The 13,175-nt window shown below is 51.2% G+C and overlaps 1 protein-coding gene across 4 annotated transcripts in view; it reads right to left on the bottom strand.

Moving 5' to 3' along the window:
• Rhp (GTP-Rho-binding protein rhophilin) overlaps window positions 1-13,175 on the bottom strand; it is a 241,708-nt gene that overhangs the window by 75,856 nt on the left and 152,677 nt on the right. The window contains exon 1 of one of the 4 annotated variants that reach the window (XM_065424537.1): window positions 8,725-8,879. The exons of 2 other annotated variants lie outside the window; for them this stretch is intronic. In XM_065424537.1, the coding sequence (XP_065280609.1) occupies window positions 8,725-8,736 (12 nt within the window). In that variant the 5' untranslated portion in view covers window positions 8,737-8,879. Of the gene's footprint in view, window positions 1-8,442; window positions 8,591-8,724; window positions 8,880-13,175 lie in introns of those variants that run through there. One more of the 4 variants, XM_065424533.1, reaches the window with a different exon arrangement.

The raw sequence follows: 13,175 nt of genomic DNA, 5'->3' as shown, positions 1-13,175 counted from the left end.
GTCCGCTGCTCCCGGTTCCTCCGGACTCCCTGGGTCGAAGGCTCGCTCCTTCTTCGCTACTCCCAGTTTCTTCGGACCTCTTTCGACGAAGGCTCTCTCTTCTTCGCTCTTCCCGGTTCCTTAGGATCTCTCTCGACGAAGGTTTATCCGTAGCGCTGCCACCAGCTGATGCATTCGGAGGCGATCCTACCGCTGCCAACCAGATGTAGGGGTTGAGGGGACGGGACTTCGGGATGAAAACCCAAACTTGGGAGGGATTTATTCTACATTATTTACAAGGAGGTGAGCGACAAGTATCAGACGTACAGTCATTACGGGCCGGCAGCAACTCGGACGCTGCGGCCCGCGGCAAGAAGTTCGAGAGAGGTGAATCAGGGAATCAGGGAATGTCCCAGAATGCTCAGGTTTCTCTGGAAGGCTTCTTATAAACCCTTCGAGCACTGTAAGTCACGTCATGTTTGACCAATGGGAGAGTCCGCTCCGATGACGCCACTTTCAGCCAATGGTAGGCGCCCGTGTCGCGGTGTCACACCTGGCGGCTCTCTGCGGTCTTGCCTCGCAGACTGGCAATGCACTTCGAACGAGGAGAAGGGGAGGGCTGCTCATGCTCCATTGTCGGATGCCCACCTGCTAATCCCGGCGGCGCACGAACTTGTTGGCACGTGAACCTGTTGCCTTAAACTTGTTTGCTCGGCCGCTCCTCCGGAATGTGTTTTCCTGCTTCTGCATTCCTCAATTAGCTGTGCTGCAATCCGATGTGGTCTGGGGAACTCGAAGTAATCGCAGGAAACAGCTCCATATCTAACACCACTCTGGTCTCCGATGGTCGAAGAAAAAAAAAAGGTTTATTACATCCTCATTCTGATTCTGCACAGAAGAAGCGAAGCAACTGCGGTGACAGGGATACTTTGAGTCACACGTGTGGTTTTTAGCTTTCGAAATTGGGAAAAGGAGACAACAGGGAAGTGTAGCTCCGCAGGGTTTTTTAACGTTACTACCTGCGCTGCATCTACTGGATATGGTGGACAATAAAAACAAAAAACAAAATGTATTTACAACATTTACAAGGGGCGAAACCAGGTAAAGTGCTTCGGGATCGATGCGCCAACAGCATCGTCTAATTTCACAGCTTATGGACGAAGAACTTATTAAATGGGATCCAATGAGACGTACCGATCCACCTTATTATATCGAACGGGTGTGTGTAGAAGGGGGGGGGGGGGCAACACTGCATTGTACCAATAGGCGTCGAGAGCACAAACTGAATCGAACACAACACAGACCTGGAACAGAAACACGAATCATTTACAAAAACGCGACGTCCCCATTCTGCTGACGACCAGTAGGCGGTTGCAACGACCTTCTGCACATTTCGTGGGCACCCAGCTTTTCATGACTATTCCGAACGCAAGCGCCACGCACGCGGACAGCGCGGCGCCATCCCGCCGGCGACAGCGCCCACGGCTTTCGCGGGACGCCGAGTGGGCCGCGCCGGTCGTCGCGGGGTGAACGCACCGCGACAGGTGTCGGCAGACGCCGGGCCGCTATCGGCCACACCGCTTCCAAAGGACGCACGCACAGGGGCAGCAGCAGGCACTGACAAGGGTATCGCGCTGTCCTAACGCTCGGCCCCGGAAATCGGGGACGTCACTTAGCGCCGGAAGAACAAGACGTGCGCGCCCACGTGTCCGCGCCGACATAAAGCGCGCGAAGGATACGACACAAAGAAACGGCCACGGGTTAATACGAGGGTGCGGCCCTAGGCGCTCGTCAAGTCCTCAAGCGGGCGCACTTGTTCGCGACGGCGCGCGCAAGGACCATTTGCCGGCTTCGCCGGAGTCGAATGCAGCGGCCCACCAAGCGCTTGCGTGCTAAGGACACCGGCATGCGGACGAGAGATGGCACAAAGAGAAGCCGCCCTCTTCGCGATTTCGCCCTCCAGTTTAGTGTCGGCTTTCATTTCTGGCGTGCGGCAACCTCTCCAGCAAGCGGTTGTGGCGCCGCATGCTCGCTATCAGGCTCGCGCGGCGATTACGAATCCCCGGCGGACAAGTCGTGATACGTCACTGGGGGGTGTGTCGCAGCGCACCCTCAGATCATGGCGCAGTCCGCGAGGAGCACGCCCACCGTGATTGCAGCGACGTCGCAACGAAGTTGTTGCACGATGCATCTTTGGCGCTTTGGGCGCGCTTATGTCATCGTGTTTCCGAGCCTCATCCTGAAGGTACACCTATACATGTACAGTGTCCTGAATATTTCGCTGCGCGTGTTCGGTAAAAGGTTTTACGCTCACCGCTGCACTGTTGTTGCTCAAATTTTGCAGAATGATCGCATTTTGGCGTCGACTTCGTTTAGTGCATCACTTGGCACAATTAATTGCCTGGTTTTTAAGGAAAAAAAAGTGCTAATTTGCCTGCGCTTATGTGTATGCGAGCCGCTGCCGCGACGGCGCAATCATAAACTTGTGTTGCCACCTGCCGTCAGCTGCAGAAAGCAGCATTTCAGGGAGGGCAGGCGCCTGTTCCAGGCATATGGTTATTGTAAGAAACTATGGTTCTAGGCAACGCTACTAGATTGTTCCAGGAGCGGGCAACACAAGGCAGCCCTCTCTGAAACGCTGCGTTCTGCAGCTGACGGCAGGTGGCGATACAAGTTTATGCTTGCGCCGTCGCGTCAGCGGCTCGCATTCCCATAAGCTTAGGCAAATTTGCACTTTTGTCTAAAAAACCAGCCAATTAACTATGCAAGTGCTATATTAAACGAAGTCGACGCCAAAACGTGATCGTTCTGCAAAATTTGAGCAAGAAGAGTGCAGCGGTGAGCGCGAAACCTTTTTTCGAACACGCGCAGCGAAGTATTCAGGGCCCTGTGTGTGTGTGCGTGTGCGTGTGCGTGTGCGTGTGCGTGCGTGTGCGTGCGCGTGCGCGCGTGTGTGTGTGTGTGTGTGTGTGTGTGTGTGTGTGTGTGTGTGTGTGTGTGTGTGTGTGTGTGTGTGTGAAGTCGCCACAAGAAGGAAGCTAACCTCGTGCGCCGATGAAAGTGTACAAGAGGAAGTGACGAGAGTCGCACGCGACTAAGAAACGAGAGAAACGAGAAGCTCGAAGAATGCTTGCTCACTCAAGTGTTAGCCTCGCGCCGTGATGAATTAACACAAGCCTCTGCAAGCTGCCCGCAGAGATGTCGCCGAGTTGGACTGAAGCTCCTCCATACACGTTTTGGCCGACGCTGGCGCGTACATGGAGGGGCTTCAAGTTGGACCACAGTCACGATCACATGCAAAGACACGTTGACGCTTTGCAAATCTTCCATCAAATAGGGAACACTACCACGTAGATGGACCCCGAGAATTAGGACGAGTGACGCTTCTATCAGCGGTTCCTGATGACCAAAGCATGCACGCGGTCACTGCGCCGGTGGTCTATACACGCTCGTCGCGTCTCAGCAACCAACGACTATAGGATTAAAACAAATTACGCTTACGGATAAAACAGATATTTAGTTTAGGGGACGCAAACCGCCGCGCGTACAAAAGAACCCAGAGGGAGCACATAAGAGCACTAAGTGCGCAAAACGGAGTTTGAATGGCCCCACGCCTGAGTGTGGCTTGCAGCCCCATGCATAGCTAAAATTCTATTATGCCGTGGTGCGATGCTTCCTACGTTGCGTTTATGAAAAAAAAGAAAACCTCGCATCAGCTATCAATCTCGTTTTCGGCGGACTAGTCGCCGCGCTCGTAACATTTATTACGAATGCATTATTTTTCAGCGCTGCCATTGCTCAGTAAGGTGCAGTGGAAACTTGACTGCGTAAGGCTTCTAGCCAATGTGAGCGATGACTCACAGGGCCAGTTACACTCGAAAAAGTGTCGCGCCGCCAGTCGTTTCATCAATTACTCCGACCATTCGCGATGCAAATCAATAGAGGTGCCTTTGTCGGTCATTTACTTTTGCAGTTGCACCCGCACAGCAACCCACAAGCACCTCATTTCTTGGTTGCCGTATCAGTTGATAAGCACTACTAACAAACAAGCAGTCGCAAAGCCGAATGGAACATAATGGCGTTATCGCATCTGCAATATTCTTTTTCATCTTGCTGCGATGCGTGTGTACTTGCAAAGCCCATCGGCCTGTTAGCACTGGGGTTGCAAAGGCCAGTAGGAAACGGAAAGCACTGCCAAGGCGCTTACGCAGAGGGAGACGGCGTTAAGGACTTTGTGCACCAGATCGGCGTTCAGCTTCGAGCTCCAGTACTATAACTACGAGACTCTGCCACGCACAAGTACGCGCACGCTTTTTCCGAGTATAGTCGCACAACACGGATATTTTAAGCTACAAAAATGTCGCGACGGCGATGTTTGCACGAATGCATTTTTTTTTTCTCTCTCTACGTCTGCACCGCTGATTACATTCGCAAAAACATCGTCTTCACGCAATTAAAACAAACAAAATCTGCTCGCAATGTAGTATGCCAAGCTAACCGTCAACTATCTTGAAAGGCATGCCACGTCGAGTGCGATGCTAGAAAATGTAATAGCTCGCCAGTGACTCAGGAGAAGAACGAAGACTCGCATTACTTAAGTGATGGAGCGGCTTGTCTTTCGTGACCTATCACGCAGAGCCGCTCTATAATCCCGAGACCGGACAGAGGTCGATGGCCAGAAACGGCACATTCTGGGCTGTAATAAGTGGGTCATAAGGGCCAGACAAGCAATATTAATCACCGAGAGAGAGAGCGCACCCATCGCTCAGACGTACCACGTGCCCAAAGTTTCGGCCCTGGCGCCTCCTTTGAGAACAAGTTGTCACGCGAGACAATTCGCGCACTAAGCGATGAAGTCGGCAGAGCAGGTAACACATGGCAGGCATTTTCGGAAGAGGCACAACAGTTTCCAGGACAAACCAGTACAGTTAGGCTAATGCTTCCCTGGGGATGCATACGACCAAAACAGCGGGTGAGTTGAAATACAATACAGCGCTTTATTCATTGGAGCGGACCACGGACACAAACCAACCGACAAACACTGTCCGCGAAGAGATAATAGATTTTATTTTGATTCAGCAATCCCATGTCTCAAACATGCGTGCCCCGCTACACCTAATACAGAAGATCAATAACTTGCAGATGTATGCGTACCTCATAATCAGACGGTGGTTTTGACACGTAAATCCCCAGACTTTTTAAACAGAGGCATGAATTGACACACATACCCGGAGAAGGATACAAAAGACGAGCGCCACCGCTACCAACTGTTTCCATTATGCCCTCGAAGGTCACCTATGAATTGCACACAATATACATCGAAGACATGCGCAGGACTTGTAAGACAACAGGGGAATAACGAGAAGAAAAAAAAAGAACAGGGAAATGTTCTTGTTTTCCATGTCACAAGTTCGAACAACGCGCTTTCTGACCGGTGCAAGGATACGAACGCGTCACTGACGCCTTTATCTGCCGTTGTTCTTTATGTAGTAGGCTCCTAAAATTTCACTCGTAGGCGTGTTCTGGCTTTTTGCCGTTATTTCTGTGTCTGAGAAGCGCCGCTCACATCTGAAATAGCCACAATGCGCGGACAAGTGTGCACGCGCATTGCGGACAATGTGTGTCAATTTGCGTCCCTCTTCTAATAGCCGTGTTTCACCAACTACAGACCAACAAGACATACTCCCAATCATCTAACAGGAAGCATTTGAACGCGTTGCGTAGACGCCCCCGTCTTACTGGCACTCAAAAGCCTCCGCTGTGCTGCTCCTTCCCTGCAAGCCTTTCTCCGATTCTCCACCATGATGCGGCGTTTATCCTGTTTTTAATTGATAACAGGATGACCAGCGCTTCCGGTTTTGGCTTCAGCAACTGATAAACTCGGAGGTCTTCGCTCGGCTTGCATTTGAGTTCGTGTAGGTATATTTTGCGTGCTCACAAGACAAGTAACACAGAACCCGGACTAATATTTCCTGAGCTGACGGCAGTGTCGTTAAACACGAGCGGAGGGCGTAGCCTTTTTTTTTTTTTTTGAGGTATGTGCTGTGGTTTTGAGGCGCCGCCTTTCGTCGTTGATGGAAGCGCAAATGTCCGGTTTTTGACGAAATAACTGCCTAGATATCCTTGTTTTCTTTTTTTTTTTCACCACGTTTCAACGTTAGAAAAATATATTTTGTTGTTTGACGAGCCAAAACCACAATCCGATTATGAGGCCACATTCCGATGAGGGCGAAATGCAAAATCGCACGTGTGCTTAGATTTATTCATGTTAAAGAATCCAATGTTCTCAAAATTAAATTCCGGTGTTTTACGCGCCAGAACAACAACCTGATTGTTTTACCTATGAATTTGTGACGTCACAATGACGTACTAGCACTGAGGTTTGCCCATCTGAACATATTTACTGTTCATTTTGGTGTCCTTTTAACGTCGATCCCAGCGTCTCAAGATGTCTCCCCTTCAGTGCTCATGTTCCCAGAAACGTTACGGACGGTATATGTCGTCTACGGTAAGAACTAACAAAAAAGTGATACGACTGCAGTTTCGCTCCAACGAACAGTATGTTTACAGGACTACGCTTTCAGTTGTGCCATTATGAATGACACATTTAGCCGATCGAAAAAAAAAAATCTGCCCACGACGTCATCCACAAGCGCCTCTTGGTGGCAGAGCATTCGCTACAGACAGCGCGAAAAGTGCTTCAAAACCGGACAGGCACACTATCTGCGAATGCGGTCAGCGACTCCGGGCATCTCTGCCCTAGCGGCGTACGAAACAAAGGAGAAGCGCCGAAGAAAGTCACCGGGAGGGCGCAGACCATCCAGGAAGGTGGGGAAGGAGGTGGCCCCTCCTCGTGCTGCACCAGATGTGGCAGCGGGCGGCGAACACGTGGCCAACCACCACAACCGGGCGCGCCGGTCACGTGGCACGGGCAGCCACGTTCTGCAGCCGCCTGACATAACGTCCGGCTATTCCATCCTGCCCTTTGCGGGGGTGAGGGAGAAGCCAGGCATGCCGGCCCGCCGCCGTAGGCATGCGGTCAGTAGGCAAGGCTTCGGATAGGTAGAGGTGCTCAGGCGGACCCTTACTTCTCCCCCACCTCCACCGCTTTCCGAGGTCGCCCGAGCAGGTCACGAATTCCTACTTTTGTTTACAAACAAGGACAGCGCTACAAAAGCGCCTAGCTGCCCATAGCTGGCCACTAGCTCCCCCATTCCGCTCCCCCTTACTCACAAAAACAGCGACAGGGGGGGGGGGGGGGGGCACTCTTGCTAGAAAAATGCCGCCGAAGTCTTTTCTTTGACTCCCCGGGTTTTCTCCATTCTATATGCAAGCTTGGTTCCAGCTGCCGGTCACCCTTCAAAACCTGAGAACTCTCTGCACAAATATGCGAGGCGAGATTCGACAAATAGATGCACGCCGAGAACTACATACAAGTATTACACCGAGCACCAACTTTGGGGGGACTTCACAGCTTAATTCACGAACAGACGGGAGCTGTTCCTTCGGCTTCAAGCAAAGGTAGCGTAATATTACAGCACATTAGGAACAGCACGACAAGCAAAAGAAGAACAGAGTGACCTGTGTAGAGCTACTTAAATATCTGCCGTTTAGCAAGACGTACCGACTAACCTAACTGAACACGCAAATAACAACCTACGCACTCAGCTATTTTGAAAATGCCAGTAATTGCCGGGCTTCAGTATCAAGAGCCAGCGCACAAACACATATCAGTAAGCGACGCTACGTATGCGTAGCAAATTTAGTCAATGAAGTACGATCTGTGATCAGTGTATCATACATACACTGATCCACTGGTACGGATTTACTGCTTCAGAAGTGTGAACGAACGCGAAATGGCTGAAACAGAAAACTTGAACACAAATAACGCAACAATACGAAACCCAGTGTTTCCGGCAATGAAGGCCTGTGTACGCAACCGGAAAATCGCAGCGACCATAAACGCTCTATTCGTGGATCAAGCGAGCACAACAATGCCGCACCGCAAACAGGGAGACACGAACCCATAAAACGTCACCAGCATCTGACCAGATCGCAAGGATACGAAAGACTAGGTTTAAAAGCAAACGAAAATGGCACAGTCACACAACCGCCGTGCGATAAGGTCGATCGTCGCAGGTGAACGGACGGGCGAACGAGCTACGAAATCGCGCGGGAGTGACGTTACATGATCATTTCTCGGTTCGTCCGCAGTCGAGCACGAGCAGCGAAACTCGCTGGCCGGCACACTCTGCGGTCGACGGACGGGTTTCAACAGCCACGTGACATACTTGAAAGCGTCTCGAGAAATGGTGAAACGCGCCGATCGAGGTATCTCCGCATAAGCCGCGAGACCGGATGAACTCCTGTCGAACCGACGATAGCCCCCTAATCCGCGACGTGACTTCAGCACGAGCTATGTACGAACGCCGGCACGGCATTACCACGGCACCTTGGACTTACGTAGTCGCGCCGAACAGCTGCGTGCGAGTACCTCAGTAACTCGCTGATGCACAACATGAGTTCCCTCACTTTCGCACCAGAGAGAGTATCGAAAATGTTCCGCGACAGCCAAAACACCACGTTACCACGAAATGTAAACAGAGCAACATGCCGTCTGGAATGCACGGCAACGAGGCGTCCCAAGAGAGGCGCGCTGTTACACTGCGATCCGTGCGATCACGTCCGCTAAAAAAAGAACTCGTTCAGACCGACGAACAAAAGTGAGAGTGGGGATGTACTCACATCTTCAGCCATGGAACCCGCCGAAGGCAGCGGCCAGAGAACATGCACGATTAGTCGCACAGAGCGGCATGAGTACCGCAGAGGGCGGAATACCGAAGAAGCGACGGTGGCGCCACCGCTAGCGCCTGGCGGTGACAGCTACAACTACAGCGCCCTCCGCTGCCCCGCTCTGTGGCGTCGGCTCGCCGCGGCGCTTCCCCCAGTCGCTCGGTCGCCCTCCTCCTCCCGGCGCGGGGTGCGGCGCGTGCAATGCAGCCCCCTCCCCCCCCCCCCCCCCCCCAGCGAGCTCCCTTGCTCTCGGTTTACCTCACGTGCCTGTTCACCAATTCAAATGGAGCTGGGCGTAACGTATGCATCAAGCCAAATCAAGCACGCAGATACGTGCGCAATATCTGTGTGCAAATAAACAACAAACGAACACGAGAAAACTAATACGAGTGCACGCAAGCAGCATGAAGTTTTTAACGCCAAAAAAGGGCGGCAGGGGTCATATCTTTTTTTTTAGCTTTCCGGCTTATGATGACAGCAAAGTGACAACACCTCAGTGGGTGGCACAAAAGAGGAAAATTTAATAACCTTAAACACGCCAATAATAAACTCAACTGCCAACACAAACATGTGGAGCGCGATGACAAATAAAGATTGAATGAAAGGGCAGGGCGGTGAAAGAAATCGAACAATGAAAAAAAGAAAACAATAAAAACACAAAATGCAGTACGTAATGAAGCTTCAGTACATAATGAAGCCAAGGGACAGCAATTATGTACTCAGGTGCTTATTGAAAGAATGGGCTTATATGTTTTTTTCTAGACCAATGACATAATCGTGACTCGAAACCCGCCATGGTTGCTCAGTGGCTAGGGTGTTAGGCTGCTGAGCAGAAGGTCGCGGGATCGAATCCCGCCTACGGCGGCCGCATTTCGATGGGGGCGAAATGCGAAAACACCCGTGTACTTAGATTTAGGTGCACGTTAAAGAACCCCAGGTGTTCAAAATTTCCGGAGTCCTCCACTACGGCGTGTCTCAGAAAGTGGTTTTGGCACGTAAAACCCAATGTTTTTTTATTATTGTGACTCGAAGATCACAATTAAGTCTGGGAGATATGTGGGTAGAACGATTCGCTTCGGTACCGCAGCTATACGTAATCCACCCATTCGTGCAATCGCAAGTTCGGCGCGTCCAAGCCATGTGTTCGCACACTGCTTGTACAACTCATGTCAGCTTTTGACACAGGCTCTCTTAGGTGAAAGTCATGAAAGCACTCTCAAGCATCTTTCTGCCAGGCATTCTTTGATGCAATAATATAGTGGGTCTTTTAACAGCGAATCCTCTAGAGCGTTTCCTTCTCCTTATTCTTCTTTGGAAAAGCTCCCGGAAAGTGTCCGTTGAAAACCACAAACTCCATTCCTTTTGTTGCTGTCTCTGAATAAAAAAAAAATAACAAAGCCCAGTTGTGTTGTACCCTGCAGGCCATGTGCATCAGTGCGCGCATTCCACGAGCTCCGCAAGCAGCCCATTTACTGCGCCCTCACTTGCAAAGAGCCAGGGATGCAAGCGGACCTGGAGGAGTTCGTACGACAGGAGAACGTCGAGCGAATCAACGCTACGGCGGTCGAGCTCTGCTTACAGCTCTCAGGACGGCATTGTAGGCGCTTGAGTTATTAAGACGAATCTCGACAATAGACAAGGATCCTTGCGCTGTTTTGGCTCGTAATGAAAGGTGGTACACGACGCGACAAGGAGACCGAGCGTCACGAATGCCGGATTTGAATTTACAGCGGCTCTCGGCCGCGTCGTCGCTAACGCTGGCATGGCAAGAACGAAATGCATGCGTACCAACAGCACTGCCGTTTCTAGTTTTCAGAAAACGACTTTCTAAACCGCAGAAAACACAGATACTAGAACTGCAGAACCAACGGTTTACAACGCGAAAGTGCGCGCTCACCCCCGCTGACATCGCTAAATGAAAATCCCAATGATTCATATCGCATTTCACGCGCAAGCAAGAGAATCTGCGCGGCCGGACCACTCCGTCGTAAGCTTTTATCTATATATAGGTTTGCCCCCAATTCACATGAACACGCATACGCGCAAGACAGCGACGCCAGAGATATTCTTCTCAAAGCAAAATGAGTCCGTTTCAGACACTCGTGCTGTACGGCTGAGTGCGGGCACGCCAGGCATAATCACTTTGCGACATGCATTTGCACAGAATACATTGCTTTGGCTACCACCGCCGCCCATTGGTGTTTCCGTAATCTGTATGGTCCACGAGTTATTCAATCTGCCGCTCTTACGCGTGATGGAGCAAACGACGGAATGGTTTGCGACAGCGCGCGAGACTGCACGTCTCCCGTGACTTGCATCGATCGGTTGCCGCCGAGCAACGCACAGTCGCCAACGAACAAATCGCGCTTTGTACTTGCAAATATGCTATCGGCATTTCGGTCGCCGTTTTGTAAACACCGTGTGACGTTACATCGAAAAGCGAGTCAGCGAAATGGAAGTTACGTCACCGCTGTGCAGTCGCGGAGTTTGCGCTTGGCATCGCTTACATACATGTTCGAGTAAGAGGTCAGTTTTATACTAGCAGCCGTATGCTAAGCACCATTGTCCCAGAGCTTAAGAGACAGCGCATTGCGTCCGCAGCAAGGATGGAAAGTCAGGCGGGCACGATGTTTATGTATAATGTCTAATTTACATAAATAGTGACAAATCGCTGAAGGCCAGCGGCTACGACTCCCGAGAATGCAAAACCGCCTGTGCACTGAGTTCTCGGTACTTGTTAAAGAACCTCAAGTAGCTGAAACCAATCTGAAGTATATATCCGTTCGCTAAATCATGGCTCAATATGTATACGTGTTGCTCTGAAGAGTTCGTTTGTGGAACTTTATTAAAAACCGCGATACGGTTTGAGCTTTAGCTTGCTGGTACGGCTTGGTGGCCCAAAAAGCGTCGCAAAACACGGAACAAGTTACACGACAGCGCGGTTATAGCCCGGTGTGTAAATGCCACCAGTATACCAGCACCAGCTGTACGCAGTAGCCGTAAAACAACATCTCAAATAAAATTAGACGTTGCACGTGGTTTCAGCGCAAAGTGATGACGCAAGAAAAAAACGCTTTGTCACGTTGCAACCGCTTTCAAGATGTCCGTCAACCCGATTAATCAAGTCACAAAACATAGTGATTAGATAAACATGGGTTCAGAACAAGTATATGTTCCGTCACAGTGCAACCATTTTCAGGGCTAGACAGCTTGCACGGCGCGCAGTCTTAATCACGCGTAAACTAAGCGCTGCCAAAATGCACGCGGTTTCCTTGCATCAGCTGTTCACGTAAACAGTAGACCAGTTGTTGTGCAGTGAAAGACGTCGGTCAGGCTTCTGAGCAGTTTCTCAACATAATGGCTTGCAGCCCCAGGGACACCGAGTTTCTTATTATTACGAGGGCGGCGCAGGTCGGAGGCCGCGAGGCCTTGCAAGATGGACGTTAGTGCTTCAAGGGCGACTCCTCGGAAAGGCCGCGCTGTCCTGAGCACGAGGAGCACGACAAAGTGATAAAGGAAGAGAGAGAGAGAGAGATGTGGACAGACGCCAGTGCGGCTATGAGGAGGAATTTTTGTGGTATTCGCAACGACTTGGTTGCCAAGTGCCGCGGGGGGGGGGGGGGGGGGGGAGTTCGTTTCGTGATGATATCTGCCACATTTTATACAACGGCGAATTCTCAATGCGCACGGCGGTGCCGACTGCACGCACTGAGGCTCTTCTTGAACCCAGAGCGATCCTTCGCTTTTAACAGAGGCTGTATGTGGATAGCAGTGGAGATATGGCGCGCACATAAATCTCGGTATACGGAGGTAGATACGGCCAGCCGAGTGCCATGCTACCGCAGCTTCGTACAAGAAATCACCAGCCATCGCACACACGTTCCAAAGCTTTTGTGCTAGATGGCGGAAATTGCTCACCTAACGACGTCGCCCTGTGCACCATTGAGCTTCAAGCAACCTGTGCACGTGCATGAGCACGAAAAGTGAGGGCGTGTAGTTTATCGGGTTCGCGTCCCCCGAAGTGGGCGTACTGTTCAAAGGGTGGCCCGAATGTCGACACAACTGCGCTGTTATTCACAGCGAGTTCATCAAGTCTTCCGTCCTCCAGCGTCAAAGCACCCTTCGGGAAGCTTCAACATCATTGGCCGGAGTGCGTCTGAGCTTTCCGTACACCGAGCTGGCAGCGAGAGTGGTGTCCGCGTGAGCAAATATTTCCCATCCACCCTTGCGTCGATTTGTACACTCGTTGTATAGGTCTAAGTGCAAACGGCTCACATGCCAACAAGAGGCTACTCGTCCCATAGCGAAGAGCGACGATGACCATAAGACCTATATATACACTTTCCGTCACTGAGCGAGGAACGGCGGCTCGGTTTTCACTGACGCCCGAGGCCCGTATATGT

Source organism: Dermacentor albipictus, chromosome 1 (genome assembly GCF_038994185.2).
Source record: "Dermacentor albipictus isolate Rhodes 1998 colony chromosome 1, USDA_Dalb.pri_finalv2, whole genome shotgun sequence".
Lineage (NCBI taxonomy): Eukaryota > Metazoa > Arthropoda > Arachnida > Ixodida > Ixodidae > Dermacentor > Dermacentor albipictus.
The sequence above is the reverse complement of the archived record's forward strand: the minus strand, read 5'-3'. Positions and strand labels throughout refer to the sequence as shown.